This window comes from Balaenoptera ricei, chromosome 1, assembly GCF_028023285.1.
Source record: "Balaenoptera ricei isolate mBalRic1 chromosome 1, mBalRic1.hap2, whole genome shotgun sequence".
Taxonomy (NCBI): Eukaryota; Metazoa; Chordata; class Mammalia; order Artiodactyla; family Balaenopteridae; genus Balaenoptera; species Balaenoptera ricei.
Window position 1 is genome coordinate 161295237 of NC_082639.1, and position 17419 is coordinate 161312655.

The window sequence follows — 17419 nt, forward strand, 5'->3', positions numbered from 1 at the left end:
TAGGGCTCATCAGAACTCAGCTGGGACTGAAGCATTATAGGAAATTATCTGCCTGAGATTATGGGTGGGATTTTGCACACATGCACGCTTTTCCTGAGAAGAGCTGTCATTCCTATCAGATTCCCAGTGGAGTCTGGGATGCAGATTTGGTTCAGGAGCCCCAGCTAACTGGCACAGAATAAACTCTCAAAACATGTTGGTCAAATTAAATGGCAGTCTGAAAGGCTCCTGCAGTTCAAGACTTGTTTTATCTTGAGATTCTAGCCCTAGCGCTCTCTTGGAGAAGGGTCTTCTGGTCTCCTTTGTCCAGCCCTGGGTCTGGGCTATGACTGTTCCCCTTCCCAGCCCCGCTAAGTCCCATCAAGATGGGCTGAAGGGTTGGATGGGGAGCACCAGCCACCGAGGAACTGGGGTGGAATCCAGTGTTCTGAGGGCGAGGCCCACCGACGTTGACCTTTGGTTTGCAGCTCCAGAAGTGCTGGGCCCAGAGAAGTATGACAAGTCCTGTGACATGTGGTCCTTGGGTGTCATCATGTACATCCTGTGAGTGTGTGGGGAGGGGCCTGGGGGCAGTGGGGCTGGGCTGGGCTGGGGCAGGGGTGGGATGAGAAGAAGAGGCAAAGATTAGCGTTCCCCTTCTGGATGGGAGATGCCCTGAGAATCCCCTGCATGTTCCTGTCTCTCTGCGTTTAGTGGATTCTGACAGCTAAATGCTATAAATTAGCTAATGGGCAGGAAAATGTGTGGTTTAGCTACTCGGTATGTTGGATTCCTGGGCCCTGTCCTTGACTTTGTATATTGTACCTGAGTCAGTGAGTCCCAATTTCTCTGTGACCTTAGCAAGAAGAAGCCTGTGTCTCACTCTAGTCCTGGTGCAGGACCCTAAATAACATCAGCTCTGTCCCTCTCGTCCCACTTCCTCTCGGCTCAGGCTGTGTGGGTATCCCCCCTTCTATTCCAACCATGGCCTTGCCATCTCTCCGGGCATGAAGAGTCGCATCCGAATGGGCCAGTATGAATTCCCCAACCCAGAATGGTCAGAAGTATCAGAGGAAGGTAGAGAACCCACGTGTACATGTGCGTGTGTGCAGGTGTGTGTGCGTGTGCAGGGGTGGTCTCACGTGGGTGGCGTGGCTGTGGATCTGCACCTGGCCCACAGCTGCTGGGTACGTCCTGTCTGTGTGAAGGGCCTCTGGCAGAGCTGGGGTATGGGGCGCGTGGGGCTGTCAGGGCTGGAGCCATAATGGTCTTCAAGGCTAGCTCCTTGGGTGGTCTGTGTCCATGCCCCTTTGAATCTGGTTTTTCCCTGAAAACTGTGGGAAGGAGCAGGAGAAGGAGGGTGGCCCCTTAGCCATCTCTGTCCCCTCCCCACACCTCGCTTTCCCCCACAGTGAAGATGCTCATCCGGAACCTGCTGAAGACAGAGCCCACCCAGAGGATGACCATCACCGAGTTCATGAACCACCCCTGGATCATGGTAAGCCTGGTGGGCCGGAGGGGCCTGGGTTCATGCGGACTGTCCCTTGGGGCTCCACCCCACCCAGGCTTTCACCCTGACACTTTTCTCTATCCCCAGCAATCAACGAAGGTCCCTCAAACCCCACTGCACACCAGCCGCGTCCTGAAGGAGGACAAGGAGAGGTGGGAGGACGTCAAGGTGAGGGGACCACTGGCCAAGAGGGGCTCAGAGGGTGCTCGCTGAGATGCTTGGGTGTGAGAGGCGGTGCTGGCCCAGAGGGGCTAGTTTTGTATGAGCTCACCCCAGGGGATGTCTGTTACAACAGGAACAGCGGCTCTGAGCCACTTCCCTGCCGGGTTGTGGGCAGAGGTTCTGTGTTTGGCCTAAAGTTGGCCGTGGCTGTTTTCTACAAGCCCTCTACTGTCTGGGTCTCTAAAGGGACCTGAAAGGTCATCTGGTACCATCTCTTCACTTTGCAGACGAGGAAACTGATGCCCGGGGGGGGGCGGTGACCTGTTCAAGGTCACTCAGCTAGTGATTGCCTGGGGCAGACACGAACCCAGGTCTCCTGACTCCTAGCCGGTGCTCTTTCTGCCTTCCCGTGGCATCGCTGGAGGGCTCTAGGAGAGCGGTGGCAGCACGGTGGCCAGGCTCTGTTGACCCAGCCCTGGACCCATCAACCAGCCTGCCCTCTGTCTCTTCTGCTCCCACCCGTCACCCTCATCCTGCCCTTGCTTTGTCTGTCGCCTCTCACGTCTCTCTCGGTCACTGCCCCCCAGGAGGAGATGACCAGTGCCTTGGCCACGATGCGGGTCGACTATGAGCAGATCAAGATAAAAAAGATTGAAGATGCATCCAACCCTCTGCTTCTGAAGAGGCGGAAGAAAGCTCGGGCCCTGGAGGCCGCGGCCCTCGCTCACTGAGCCGCTGAGCCCGTCCTGCTCCACTGGAGGACAAGCAATAACTCTTGACCTGAATATATTTTTTAAATGAAGAGACACAGAACTGTCCACTCCCGCCTCCCCTCCTCCTCAGCCTCATGGAGCCCGGACCTCGTCGTAGGCTGAATTCTGCCTTTGGTTCTGGCCACCCCTGAGAGGGAGAGCCTGGAAGGCTGGGAGGGTGTGGAGAGAAGGAGCAAGATGCTCTTGAACCTGTGCTCATTTTGCAGTTTTATCAATAATTTGACTTAGAATTTTTATGAAACTTCTTTTATCGTTCTTGCCCTCATTCCTGCTCCTTCCCCCCAAACCCTTTCCTGTCTGGATACTACAAGGGTTTGGGGTTTGTTACAGGGTGTTTGTGGAAACTGTTATAGAGGGCGTCCCTGTGTCGTGCCACCAGCCCTCTAATTTCCCCACTACAGCCCCAGGTCCCCGCTGGCTGAGGCCTTCCGGGAGCTGCAGGCCGTGGAGGGCTGGGGCCAGGAGGCCACCCACCTCCTCTGCTGAGCCCTCAGACGTCACCAGTGTGCCAGACGGATAGGAGTGAGTGTGGTTGTGTGTGTGCGTGTGCCCGTGCCCGTGTGCCTGGATCAGTGCCTGGGCCTGTGCATTTGAGGGGCCAGGGGCAGGCAGGGCTGCAGAGGGAGGGCCTCTGTCGGGGCTCAGGAACTGTCTCCCTCCTCAGGCCTGCCCTGCCCGCACTGGCTCTGCCAAAGTGCCTGGGAAGCGTGTCCAGATTCTGAGCCAGGCCGTCCGTGCCTGCCTCTGTGAACGGGTCCTGGGAGGTGGGGAGGAGTGACTTAGCACTGGCACAGCGACCAGGAAGACTGGAGCCCCGCCCAGGACCCCACTCCCCGCTGAGGGCTGGTCCTGGTCCTCCGAGGCGCTCATCTACCACGTCATCTCTCTGCTTCCCCTTCCTGCCACTATTAACCCGTTCGTGTTTATTTTCTTACATTTTTGCTGTTTCTCAACAGGCCCACTCTCAGCCCGCATGGGTGAGCCTGGGCAGTCGATGAGTGACACAGAGCTGCTGCATTTCGCGTGCCTCCCGGGCTCTGGGGCATCGGCAGCACCCCCTGGTGGGCAAAGACAGCACGACTCTTGCGGCCCTCCTGCAGATCTCCATCGTGCGGCCTAGCGGGTGGGCGGGGGGAGGCTTCACACCAAAGATGTCCCGATCCTGCCCCTCCCCATCAGCCCCTTCCCCCCACCCCACACTACTCAGCGTCATGTGTCCAGGCCAGTGGGGGGGAGAGGGAGGGGGGAGGGGGGGAGGGGGGAGGGCCCTCCCTCCCCAGTATTAATTTGCAGCAGTGTGGGGAGAGGTCCTCTGTGCCATGGTCCCTTGGGGCAGGGGTGACAGTAATGCTTCAGCTTTCATCTCCCTCAGGGGCAGGGTTGGGGGGCGCACCCAGGGTCTTCTCTGGGTGTGAGGGAAGGGCTCCGAGTGCCCATGGCGCCTCCCGTCTCTGATGGCGTGTCCAGCACTCAGATTGTTGTAAACTCTTGTTGTTTTGTATGAACAAAATTGTCTTTACTAAACAGATTTAATAGTTGAAAGGTTTTCTTTCTCTTCCTTCGTGGGGCTCAGCCCCTTGACCCCCCACCTGGCTTCTTTCCACACGTGGAGAGCGGTTCTGTGAGTTGGGAGGGCAGAGTCCGTGTGTCCTGGGAGAGGAGGGGGGGCTCCCGGGCGAGAGGGAGCCAGCGCCCGCCCCACTGAGGACCTGGCCAGGACCTGGTGTGGGGACACGGAGAGCAGGGCTGGTGCCAACCACGGTGCGGGGAGCCCTTGCTCTTTTGCCAAGTATTGAATCAGGAGCCAAGCTGCTTCTCAGCCCAGTTCTTCGACTTGTTTAGCCACAATCAGGCGCTGACACCCTCAGCCTGGGGGGCTGGCTGGTATGAGGACTGAAGAAGTTGCTGGTGGTGAATTGGTTCAAATCCTGGGAAAGAGTCCAGAGGAGCAGGTCAGCGTAGTTCCTGAAAGTTCCAGGAGGAGGTGATAGGGGTCAGGCGGAAGCCAGAATACTCTACATCAGACCTGGAAGAGGCCTCAGGGCTCCTATGACCCATTCCCCTCACTTCACAGACGAGAAGGCTGAGGCTCAGACGTGGGGTATCTCAGACGCACACAGTGAACTCGTTCGCAGTGGGGCCCAAGGTAGAAATCGGTCTATTGACCACACTGCGCTCCCTCCCAGTCAGATGGAAAAGCAGTCGTCGGTAAGTTCACCTGCATTTTCTCACTTGATCCTCAGAGCTGTCAGGGAGAGAGGCGAGGCAGGATGGTTATCCCTGTTTTATGAGCGAGGAAACCGACCAAGGGAGTGAAGGGATGTGCTGGGGATCCCAGAGCTAATGGGTCTGGACTAGAACTCAGGATCCCAAGGCCTGGGGTGGTCTCATCCTAAGACCTGGTCTCCTGCCTGGAGGAGAGGCCTGCTCATCCGCCCGGCCATCAGTGGGATCGCATCCCCCCGCTCGGGTTCCTGGCAGAGGCAGGGCATGCCTGTGGCCCCGTGACCTCCCCCGCACAACTCCTGAATGTGGTTGGCTCCTACCTTGAAACTCTACCCATCACTCTAGAAACCACCATTCGAATGAACCAGCATGAGGCTTTGCTGTCAGAGAAATCCAGTCATGTTGTCTGTGCTTATGTGGGTATCAGAGGTGATTGATAAGAACTCGGGGGAAGAGGGAATAAGGGGTGGTAGGGCGGGAATTGGGGTACAGGGGGATGGCGTTGTCAGTGCTCTGCTGTCTTTGGAGGCCATGTTAGTTTTTTGTTGCTGTTGTAATACATTTCGTGGCTTAAAACAGCACAGATTTAGTATGTTAGATTTATGAGGTCAGAAGTCTGATACAGTCTCCCTGGTCTAAAATCTAAGGTCTCAGCAGAGCTGTGTTCTGGAGGCTCTAGGAGATTCTCTTGCCTTGAGTTTCCAGCTTCCAGAGTCTTCCCCATTCCTTGGCTCATGGCCCTCTCCATCCATCTTCAAGGGCAGCAACATCGCATCTCTCTTATCTTCTGTTGTCGCATCTCTCTTAACCTAGCCAGGAAGGAGTCTCCACTTTTAAGGACCTGTGTGATTAGACTGGGCCCACCCAGATAATGCAGGAGGTCCTTCACCTCAATCCCACCTGTAGAGTCCCTTTGCCATGTGAGGCCACATGTTCACCGGTCCAGGGATTGGGATGTGAGCGTCTGTAGGGCCGCTGCTCTTCCACAGAGGCCCATCTCACAGCCTTCTCATCCTCTTGCCCCACACGTTAGCACTTGTGTTTTGCTTCCTCCTCCATCTAGGTCAGCCCAGTTCACAAAACTGGATCTGACATTCAGGGAAGGTGGCTGGGATGAAGGGCAGGAGGGGCCTGGCTTGGTGAGTGGGGTCTTGCCATGCCTTTCTACTCTCTCCATGCCCCTGACCTTCCACACTGGTGTGGCCCTGTGATTCTCTGTCTCTAGGAAGAACTTAAGCTCCTTCTGCTAAACTCCCAGGTGGGATGGCAGTGGAACTTTCGTACCTAAAGGCGGTTGCTGGCTTGCGTGGTTGCAGGGGCAACAGGAGATGGTTCTTGAACACCCTTAAGCGGTGTGAGATGTAAGGAGGGCTTATGGACACTTGTAGGCACCTAGGAAGCACCGGTGCTGTGCTGGGCTCTTTCCCTTGATCTCTTCACCATCATAAAAGCCCTCTGAGGGAGTCAGTCTAGCCTCCAGTTTACCTGTAAGAAAACTCAGCATCAGAGAAGTAAAGTGACTCTCCCAAGGCCTCATGACTAAGCAGAGGTCAATCTGACTTGGGTCTCCTGCTTCCAAGTTTAGAGTTTCTTAAAAAAAAAAAACCACCAGAGTCCTCTTGATAAGGGAGGTGGGGAAGGGAGGCCAAGCAGGGAGACAGCTGGATTCCTCTCCACTGAGTAGAGGTGAATTTCCTTTTCTAGGGAATGGGGGTGGCACTCCTAGGCCCTGTGGCTGTTGAGGAATGCAGCAAGATGATGGATTTAAATGTTTGGTCGGGGGCCAGGTGGCCTTTATCACTATTGGTGTCCTACCCTCTGGTGGGCTGCCCTGCCCAGAGGGCACAGGGAAGCCCAGGTTTGGAGCAGGGTTGGTGGTCTAGGCTGAGTCCATGTTCCTGTCAGCTTGAGGGCATCACCTGTGCCTTGGAGTGAGGAGGCAGTCGGGTTGGTAAACAATAACAGAAAATTTGGGGTTTTCCTTTGACTGGGTTGGAGACAGGAAACGCGGAGGGCTGGGAATGACAGTGGGTAGAGTGGGTAGGCTGGCCTGCTCAGGGTGCGGAGGAAATTCAGTTATTCAAGGGAAGAGGGTGGAGTTGGTGAGGCTAGGGAAAGTGGCTGTCTCACCCACCCCCGGTGAATGTAAACAAACCTGCTGGGCGCTCTCCAGGGGGCCAGAGGGGGCTGGAGGAGGCGTTGGGAGCCAGCCTGTGATCAGCCCCAGGGATACAGCCCCTCCCTGGCTCTGTCTCTTGAAGCCCATGTTTAGGGGCCACCCCAGGGGGAGGCTGGCTGAGTTGGAGAGTAGCCATTCTTTGGAAGGGACACCAAGCTCTGGTGGGGCCTTTTGGTGGACTCATCTTCCTTTCCCTGCACTCAGTCGGACCCAACATACTAAATCACCAAATAAATACCCATGAACTTACTATATGTGCTATGCTTTGGGAAAAACCAAGTGTAAGACCCAGTTGCTGCCCAGCGAGATACAAAATCTGCGTGCAACCATCAGAGGCCTTGTCTTTTCTTTCTCTGCATCCGGAGGCCTGGACACATACTTTGTGGTCTGAATCGATCCATTCAAAACTGCCCCAGCCCAAGTGGCCTCTTAGGGCCCTAGAGGTTTTGAGACTGGGGGGATGAGTGAGGTCAGAAGATCCTGGATCCTGGATCCTCATCTCCTGTTGGACGAAGCCCTCCATGCGTGCCTTGCTCAGGACAACATTGGTCCTCTCCGACCCAGGCACAGGAGGATGACACGTGGCCATGCCAGGACTTGAAGAGGAGGGAAGCACTGTCCGGGTGTGCAGGGCTAGGGCCCATCCCACAAACAGGCCGCCCCTCGCGGGGTCAGTGCCTTGGCCTCCTGGGCCCGAGCCTTTGAGGCTCCCTCCAGGAACAGAAATGCCGCGTTCCGATTCAGCTCATCTGGAGCACCTGCCGTGTGCCACACCCAGCGCTTGGGACTTCGGGGAGACACAGCTGAGTTAGCAGTGGGTCCAGCCCTCCTGGGACTCAGCTTAGAGGCATAGGTGGGGGTTAATAGGATGGAAGGCAGGGAGGATCAGCACTTTCATGGGACAGGGACAGCAGGGGGCCTAGGTGGGGAGGGTAGAGCTTTTCTGGCGGAGACTCAGGAGGCCTTCAAGCTGGCAAATTCGACAAATTTGATGGTAGAAAATGAGGGAGCAGCATGGTAGAGGTATTGCCATCAGATTTCTGCTCCGGTTTCTGCGGAGTAAGAGTCAGCTCTTCCTTTCTGCTTTCACCCCCTCTGTCTTCTGGTCTGAACTGCTGTCTTCTCATCAATTCAGCTGAACCTTCAGCCATCGGTTCTGTCCACAGGAAATCTGACTTCTCCTCAGTGGGGGGCCCTCGGTATTTTCTGTTCATTTTCTCTTTTCAGCCCCTTCAACCTGGATTCCCCTCTTTCACCATGTTTGTTCCCCCAAAACCAAAACTTAGCCTATCAGGGATTTCCCCACATTTTCTTTTTTTTTAAAAATTGAGGTATAGTTGATTTACAATATTATATAAGTTTCAGGTGTACAACATAGTGATTCACAATTTTTAAAGCTTATACTCCATTTATAGTTATATAATGTAGGCTATATTCCCTGTGCTGTACAATAGCTGCTCTATAGCTTATTTATTTTATACATGGTAGCTTGTACCTCTTAATCCCTCCATCTGAGGCTCCCTCTCCTCGCCCCTTCCTTCTCTTCACCCCCGCCTATGCTTTTTTTTTTTTTGGCTGTGCCATGGGGCATGCGGGATCTTAGTTCCTCAACCAGGGATCAAACCCGTTCCCCCTGCAGTGGAAGCTCAGAGTCTTAACAACTGGACCTCCAGGGAAGTGCCCCCCCCCCAACCCCCCGCTAGTCTTTTAAACTAATTAATTGATTATTTTATTTATTTATTTATTTTGGCCGCACCGCGCAGCACGTGGGATCTTAGTTTCCCGACCAGGGATCGAACCCGCAGCCCCTGCAGTGGAAGCGCAGAGTCTTAACCACTGGAACCACCTAGGAAGTCCCCCCCAAACCCCGCCACCACCACCTATTCTTAAGTTCATTAATTTTTAAAGAATCCTTACAAGGTTATACGTTAAACTTAGATCATTTTTAGTTATGCATTTTACAGATCATTATAGAAAAGGATAACGTTACATGAGATTGGGGGGGTCCTGGAAAATTGGGGTGAATGGTTGTCAAGGGCTTCCTTGCCCCTCTCCCCTCTGAGTGTCACTGAAAAGCCAGAGTTCTTTGCAGGTCTTTCTCATCCCCGTTCACCATGGTCCCTACACCATGGGCTCCAGGTGTATTAAACCTGAAGCCCTTAGGAGCTTCCCTGTAACAAATACACATTTTAGTGTACCTAAGCTTCCACACTTTTTGTCACACGCCACCAGCATCTCAGGCCTGGAGTTACCTTGGAATGTCTATCCACAGTCTTCAAGGAATAATCATTGCTCTGAAGGGAAGTCAGTACCCAGAGCCTCTGGACAGAAAATCTTGGCCTTCAAGCCTGCAGGATCTCAGGTGGGGCTCTGGGGGGAGGGGCTGCTCCTGAGGCCAGGAACCTGCATGTAGTAAGTCATTTTAGGGACCAGGCTGCCATGCAAATATATTCGTTTGCATAACTTTCTTGCTCTAAGGGACAGTGAAGTTTCCTACCCCATCCGACACCCCTGCCAGTATTTGCAAGTGAAGTATTGGGACTGGCTTTCTTCCTTTGCCATCCCCCTCCCTTCATGAGTCCTCTCGTCCCCTGAGTTTTGTTTCTGTCCCCCAGGCCATGTGTGACTAAATACTGGTCTTGACCTCTCTGATCCTAGGGTAACAGTGTTCCCGGGCCCCATGATGCAAAGTACTGCAGAAGTCATGCAAATGAGTCCCCAGGCTGGGTGGCTCTGGCCCAAGCTCCGGCCAAGTTGCTGGCTCAGGTCACTGCTGCCTGGGACCATGTGAAACGTGATCTTGTTCCTTCCTCAGTTCCTGCAGCTGATTGTCTCTTGTTCCTCAAATAGCTAGACCCTCCTGAGGCTGTGAGGCCTTAAGGTTCAGAAAGAGCTGAATTCTCCCAGCCCTTAGCCTCTGATTTGGAGGCCAGTGGTTCTGAATTCACCAGGCAGAGGTTTACTTTTCAAAGAAATCACAATCTCATCTGACTCTGAGAATGAGACCTTGATTAGTTGTGACTGGAGCCTGTGGTATGGGGAGATCTGGTGTTTGTAGTAAGACCTAGAGGGGCCTCTGGCTCTCTGGCACTCAGCTGTCTCCTTTTCTGATCAGAAACCTGCTTTATGGAAATGGTCCTCATAGTGAGACTCTAATCCTACCTCTCACCCCACCCACCCACAGTGGGATGAGGGCAGGCCATTCTCTGAGCCAGTCTGCAAGGAAGAGGAAGAGGTAGACGAGAAATCCAGTTTCATCCGCCTATTCCAGGTTCTGAGGATGACAGCTCACCCAGCAAAGATGCGTGCGCAGTACCTGCTGGCTGGATGAATGCATCTAAAGAACAATTAACACAAGCAAGTCCAATCATTCAAAGAAATTATATACACACATAATTACATATACATACAGAGTGAAATGTGAAAGTTTTCTCTTTATAACCTCTCCTCACCTAACTATGCCAACTTCCTCTTCAGAAATAACTACTTTTAGCGGCTTGATTTTATTTTGATTTTATCCAGTCTTACCAAAAACTCTAATTATTTGTCTACATACGTATATGCTTAGAAACACAGGTGAGAAATTCCTTTGAAGGCTGTAACAAGTAGCAATGAAATCATTAGGCATATTGTTCGGCAACTTGCTTTTTAAAAAAATTGTGGTAAGAGAATTCCCTGGTGGTCCAGTGGTTGGGACTTGGTGCTTTCACTGCCAGGGCATGGGTTCAATCCCTGGTCAGGGAACAAAGACCCACAAGCCGCATGGTGCGGCCAAAAAAAAAAAAAAAAATTGTGGTGAAGTACACATAACATAAAGTTTACTACCACCATCTTTAAGTGTAGAGCTCAGTAGTGTTAAGTATGTTCACATTGTTGTGCAACCAATTCCCAAAACTTTTTCATACCGTCAATCAACACGCAACTTGCTTTTTTAACTTGGCATTTCTTAGTGGGTGCCCATGACTGAACTCAGAACCATCATATTCATTTTTAACAGCCCATAGTGTGGCTATGCAATAATTTATCTGCTACTGATGAATGTCTCATTTCTTTTTTTTTAAACTGTTAGTATTAATGTTGCAAACATCTTGCACAGTATCTTTGTGCACATTGTAAGGATTTCTGTAGGATAGATTCCTAGAAGTGGAATAGTTACATCAAAGGGTATACACATTTTAGGTTTTGGTAAGCACTGCCAAAAAGACAGTATCGATTTATGAATGAATGCACTTTGAGTATTGTTTTCTGAATGAGAGGTCCATGAAAGGATTTGCTGCCAGCTGTGGGGCAATCTGGGGACAGAATAAGTCAGCTGAAAATAAGAGGACATTCAAAGCACTTCCCAAAACCAATAGATGCATACCCTTGGCCACATTGTGAGTGACTGGAAAAATCAGATCTGGAGGGGACAAGGGGATTCCTAAAACCTCTCCTCACACATCAGCAGCTCTGCTCACTCAATTACGGTTATTTGCATAAATTTGGGGTGTGTAGGCAGAATGGCTCAAAGACAATTCTGAGGTTCAGCCTTGTTCAGCCTCCTACTGGTATTTGACTTTGAGCAGGTTACCTGACCCACTCCTCAGACTGGGAAGCGAGTGTCCCAGGTGGAGCACCTAGGAGTTTGCAGTGTGCAAATGACTTTGACATAAGAAAGACTGGCAGGTGCTGTAAGAGGCCCAGAGTGCCATGGGAGGTTACCTGGGAGGGATGGCCCCTCTGATTAGGGAGCGTGGGGAAAGAAAGGCACATGGCAGAGGAGATAGCTCCGACTCAGGATCCTAGGTGTTATGGGGGACACAGGAGACATGCAAGGATTTTTTCTTACTATTCAGGAGCTCAACCACATTTCCCCCCCAAAACCCTTTCTGGGACACTGATTGTGTGCTCAGCCCTCTGCTGATTACCGAGTCTGAGATCAGGCTTGTGACACGGTGGTCAATAACTCAGATGCACACTGCACAGGAGAAAGTTTTGGAGTTATACTCAACTGGGTTCAAACTATGGACAGGTGACTTGACCTCTCTGAGCCTCAGTTTACCAACCAGTACAATGGGGATAATAATTGTGGCACCCCACAACTATTAATTAAATATTAATATTTATAATACTTAATTATTAATTATGAGCAGGTGCCTTACAGATATCCAATTACAGCATAATCATCCAAGGGCCCCAGCTGCTTGCTCTGAAACCCATTGTTGCATCTGCACTGAGGCCATCCTCCCCTGCATCTGCCCCCAGCCAGTGACTGGGCACAGCAGGGATGCCAAGGCACATGGGTTCCTGGGGGAACCAGAACCCTAGTGACTTTGGCTGGAGGACTCCCTGGCAACTCTGTGGAACCTCTAGGACTCCTGTGCCCAGACTCCTCTCCCTCACTCCTCGATGGGGTCAGGTGTGGTATGATGGCTCTCCCTGCCTGGCCTGGCTCCCACCCTATTTTCTCTCATAAAGGCATTTCCCCTCATAAAACGTGTGCATGTTTAATCCCATTTTGTCATCTGCTTCTCGGAGGACCCAGACTAACAAAATAATATCACTGACCTCATTCAGTTGTTGTGAGGAACAAATGAAAAACTGTGTAAAAGACTTGTAAAAGCTTGAGCATAATGCCTGGCACACAGCACTCGTTATTATGTATCATAGGAAGTAGTCTTATTATTGTATCAGTGCTAGCAGGTTGACTTAACTAAAAAGGAGAGTTTGGGTTTGGGAATCTGGAAATGTGTCTTCCTGCCCCTTCCCTGCTCTATTCCTTCTGAGCTCTCTCTTCCTGCTGACCCACGCCCTTTCGTAACAGTGGCAGCTGTCGCAGCAGTGTCCTGGGCTGGCGCCCGTTGCTCTCTGCCTGGGTAAAGGTGATTAACACTGGGTGGCTTTTTTTTTTTTTTTTTTAATTTATTTATTTATTTATTTAAACCACGAAGAGCAGGGTTTTTTTTTTTTTTCTTTTATTTATTTATTTATTTTTTTGGCTGTGTTGGGTCTTTGTTTCTGTGCGAGGGCTTTCTCTAGTTGCGGCGAGCGGGGGCCACTCTTCATCGCGGTGCGCGGGCCTCTCACTATCGCGGCCTCTCTCGTTGCGGAGCACAGGCTCCAGACGTGCAGGCTCAGTAGTTGTGGCTCACGGGCCTAGTTGCTCCGCGGCATGTGGGATCTTCCCAGACCAGGGCTCGAACCCGTGTCCCCTGCATCAGCAGGCAGATTCTCAACCACTGCGCCACCAGGGAAGCCCCACACTGGGTGGCTTTGGTTGGGCAAGTCTGCTATAGGGTCTGGGGCGGGGCTGTTCGGACCCACTGGATGTGTTGCTCTTCAGCCCGCAAAGAGGACCCCCGCCCATGCTGGGACGTGACTTGCTGGGAGGCAGCGCGAGTAGCTGGCGGGGCGGTGGGGGGGGAGTGTCACTGGGGGGCGTTAGCAGCTGGGCAGAATTGCGGGCCAAGGGAGGCTGATGGGAAGACGGTGTGCCTTCGACTGAAACAAGGACCGTGAGAGGTGAGGTTGAGTCACAGGGTTTCTCTCAAAACCCCTGTGCCGGTGGTATCTAGCATGAGCTGAAAGTGGAGCCCGCCAGCCCCAGCGTCGGCCCCAGTTCTAAGAATGCATCCCCTTCCCTCCCTCCCACAGTTGACAAAATTAATCAGGTGCCTGACTTCGGGGGTGAAAACCACTGGGTTATATCCCAGCAAAGGAGGCCACAGAGACTGGGGCTGATTGAAAGGAAATGTGAGAGAAGCTGTGTCTAGGTTGGGTTTCAGAACCTGGTCCTTTGTGCTCACACCAGCAAATACAGTGTGGCTTGAGTGATTGAGCAAGAGAGGCGGTGTGGGCCAGCGCCCTGGACTCCCACAGATCCTGGTCACGTTCTGGCTCTTCCACTTGCCGGCTCAAAGCTTTCACCCTCTGTAAGCCTCAATTTCCCATCAGTGAAACAGTGACAGAAAGGGCATCTTTGTCATGCTGTGTTGTGAGAATTAAATAGCTAATCAGTGTAAACCCTTAGCCCAGTTCCTGGCGCACAGTGAATGAAGGAACCGCCCAGCTCAGTTCAGAGGCCCCATACCCCTTTGCGACCTCTCTGCTCGTGGATTTTGACCTCCAACAACCCTATGAGATAGTGGTATTATCATCCCCATTTTATAGACTTGTAAGTGGAGGCTCAACTTGATTGAGTGCCTAGAAAAAAATCTTCTGTAGTTCAGGGCCCTGACATGGTCAGCAGGAGTTTACAACTTGCTTGGAACACCTCCCAAAGGCAAAGAGGAGGCAGTGAAGTCATCTGAGGCTCGGAGAGGCTCACGGCCGCTTGTCAGTGAACGAGCCACAGCACTCATGGACCTGAGGGCTGCAAGGGCACAGTGCAGCACCTCCTGCCCCCCGCCAGCCCCCAGGGCCCCCGGTGGAACGCTCCTCCTTCAGATATCTGCACAACTTATTTCCTTTACGTTCTGTTCATGTGTCACTTTTTCAATAATGTCTGCACTTATAGCTCTAGTTCAAACTGCCGGCTTCCTTCCCACCCCCGACTCCTTACTCTGGGCACTGGATTCTCCTCCATGGCTTTATTTTTAAAAACCATTTTTTATTGATGTATGATGTACATACAAAACAATTACCCTGCTTAATCCCCCCTCCCCCATAGATCTGATCACCTTCTAAAAAGCCATCTAAGTTATTTATAATGACTGGAATGCAAGCTCCACAAGGGCAGGAATTAGTGTCTGCTTTATTCACTGATACATCCCGGCGCCTGGCACACAGTAGTCCCTATTTGTTGAACGTTGGCGGGAACCTAGTAACGTCCTAGTAACAAGCACAAGACGGAGACCCCACCTCCCTGACAGTTTGGAGGAGGCAACACCAGGCACTGTATGACTAAGTGCCAAAGGGTGTGGCGGAGACAGCAGCACGTGCTGGGGCTAGGAGCAGTCCCCAGAGGTTGGTGAGACACAGGGAAAGCCACCCTGGATCTAGGTGCCCGAGGGCAGCTGGCACCTTGATCCTTCCAGCTCTCCTGTCACCTGAGACAGCTCTTCCTTCCCAGACAGAAGGGGAAACCTTCCCTCTGCCAAACCCCCATCCCTCCTGCTGCTGCTTCAACCCATTTCCTCTCGTTCTGCCCTCAGTGGGTCTTGTGGCAGTAACCGCACCAACCATTCCAACCCATCTCATTCCTCAACCTGATGTTCCAGCAGGCCCAGCAGGGGCTGCCACAAAGTAGCCACAAACCTGTGCAGCGCGGGAGGGCAAGCCGGAAACACTTTGCCCCTGGAGTACGGTGAACCCCTGGAGGCACAATCCCCACGGAGGATGCTCAGTAAATATTGGGTGAGTGGATGGTTGTGGCTGACGGTTAAAAGATACCCTGAGAATTCCTTTTAATAACCTAGCGTCTGTCTAGATTTCAGCGGCTACATCATTTAAACAAATTTTTGTTTATTTCACTTTATTATTTATTGTGTTTAGTATTTTATTTTTATATCACTTTTCTCCATAGAAGCTTCCCAAACTGTATTCGATGTGGTATAATAAAGCTGAATAAAAATAAATAAGAAAATCAAGGAAAAAAGAAAAGTGAGGTAGTAAGGAGGAGTACATCCCGTAGAAGCTCTTACGCGGTGGGGCTAGGTAGAGCTGAAACCCAGATATTTAAAGCCCTGCTGTTGGGACTTCCCTGGTGGTCCAGTGTTTAAGAATCCACCTTCCAATGCAGGGGACGCAGGTTCGATCCCTGGTCCGGGAACAAAGATCCCACGTGCTGCGGGACAGCTAAGCCCGTGCGCCACACCTACTGAGCCCAAGCGCTCTGGAGCTCATGCACCACAACTACTGAGCCCGCATGCCACAACTAGAGAGCCCATGCTCTGCAACGAAAGATCCCACGTGCCTCAACTAAGACCCGACATGGCCGAATAAATTGAAAAAAAAAAAAATCTTTAAAGTCCTGCTGTTGTCTATAGGGAGAGTGGAGGGTCACAATTCTTATGGGATCCTAAGACCCCATAAAACCTCTCTGGTTGGTATCACATGCTCCTATCCAGGTACATCAGAGAATAGGTTGAGTGATGGACATTCTGAGAACATCCCTGAATCAGAGAATCTCAGGGCTGGAGGCCTACAAAGGGATACTGCTGTTTCCCAAACTTTCTGAAATCATAGAATACCAAATAATGTTGCTCATGCTTCACCCTAATAAACCTGTTACTTAAAAAGTATCCCTGCCCCAAGCCACTGAGTAGCTACATATAGAGCAAAAACCAAAGGGAAGTAATTTCTTTAGGGATTGTGGTCTCAAAAGCGGTAACATTTTATCTGTTTTCACTAACAGAAAATACGTAACAATATTTTTTCCCAATTTTTACAGCACATTTGCCATTGTCTCCATAGGATCTGGACTGGAGTTCCATGAACTCTATAGCTTGTCACCAATGTCAGAGTTTACTTCGCCCAGCCCCCCATCCCCTGCCAGGAAGGAGTTCTGTAGCCCTGTCAGAACCCACAACCCTTTCCTCTTGGTTTGTCCTCGGTGACCCTGAAGAGTGGCCAGTGGTGGCCACTTTAGAATCGTCCTGCGAGGCCTTTACAGTGAAGCTAACGGAGCTTCAATTCAGAGCCCTGAGTTGCGCGGGCCTTTTCTAATTTTGTACCTGTAACTATTAATTTATTTTTTCTTAGAGACAGCCTCCAAATTATTCAAGCTTTGCGCCCCACAAAGCCTAGATCCCTCACTGCTTGCAATTCACGGTGGCAGGAAAGGCTAGCTCTGCACTGCAGATTTCTGTCCCTTCTGTTGTTGCTGCTGGGAAGTGGCTGCACAGCCAGAGACTACACTTTCCTCTGTGACTGAGTTCTAATCAGTGGAATGTGGGCAGAAAGGAAGTGCCCCCATTCCCAGGCCTTACCTCTAAAAACCTCCCATACATCTTCCGTTTTCCTTTCCATTCAATACCTTCTCTTCGGGCTGCCATGTCGACATTCAAGACGACCACGAAAGCTATGGGTCGATGATAGCAAAGTGAATTAAGTTTGACTCGGTTTTTGATGTTTGACTGCTGACATCCGTAGAGCCTGCGACTCCCCTTGTCTCTTCTGCCCCCAGGAGACTGATAAGAAAGCTTAAGCGCGCCCTCCCTTGGCACTGGCGGGAGGTTCAAACCATGCAGGTCTCAGCCTGTGCCTGGGAATCCTTAGCAAGCCCCCTCACCTAACTATCACGAAACCCCAAACCCCTGCTCTCTCCCAAGCCATTCCTGGACCTGTTTGAGAAGCCACCTTGTTCCCCACAGAAAGCCTCATTATGTAAACAATAAACATTTCCATATCCTCTTGAGGTGTGTGTGTGTGCGCGCGTGTGTGATGATCAGTCTTGTCATCCGAACCACATTTTGGGTGTGTTTGGGGTCCATCCTGTCTCTGAGGGTGACTCTGACACAGAACCTCCATCAGCACGGATGACCATGTGGAACAGAGTTCTTGTCTGTATCTCTCCACAACCCCCCTTGCTGCTCCCCGTCCACACGCATTCTTTCCGGGAGTGAGAAATAAATTTCTAATGTGTTAAGTTAGTGAGATTTCAGGGTTTAT

General features: G+C 51.6%; 1 protein-coding gene across 2 annotated transcripts in view; it reads left to right on the forward strand.

The window, feature by feature from the left end:
• The window catches only part of MAPKAPK2 (MAPK activated protein kinase 2), a 45407-nt gene extending 41441 nt beyond the window's left edge, over positions 1-3966 (forward strand). Inside the window, exons 6-10 of one of the 2 annotated variants that reach the window (XM_059940595.1) lie at positions 468-543; positions 932-1077; positions 1392-1477; positions 1577-1657; positions 2239-3966. In XM_059940595.1, coding sequence (XP_059796578.1) covers positions 468-543; positions 932-1077; positions 1392-1477; positions 1577-1657; positions 2239-2382 — 533 coding nt within the window. In that variant the 3' untranslated portion in view covers positions 2383-3966. The remainder of the gene's footprint in view (positions 1-467; positions 544-931; positions 1078-1391; positions 1478-1576; positions 1658-2238) is intronic. The other variant, XM_059940601.1, reaches the window with a different exon arrangement.
• Positions 3967-17419: the final 13453 nt, after the last annotated feature.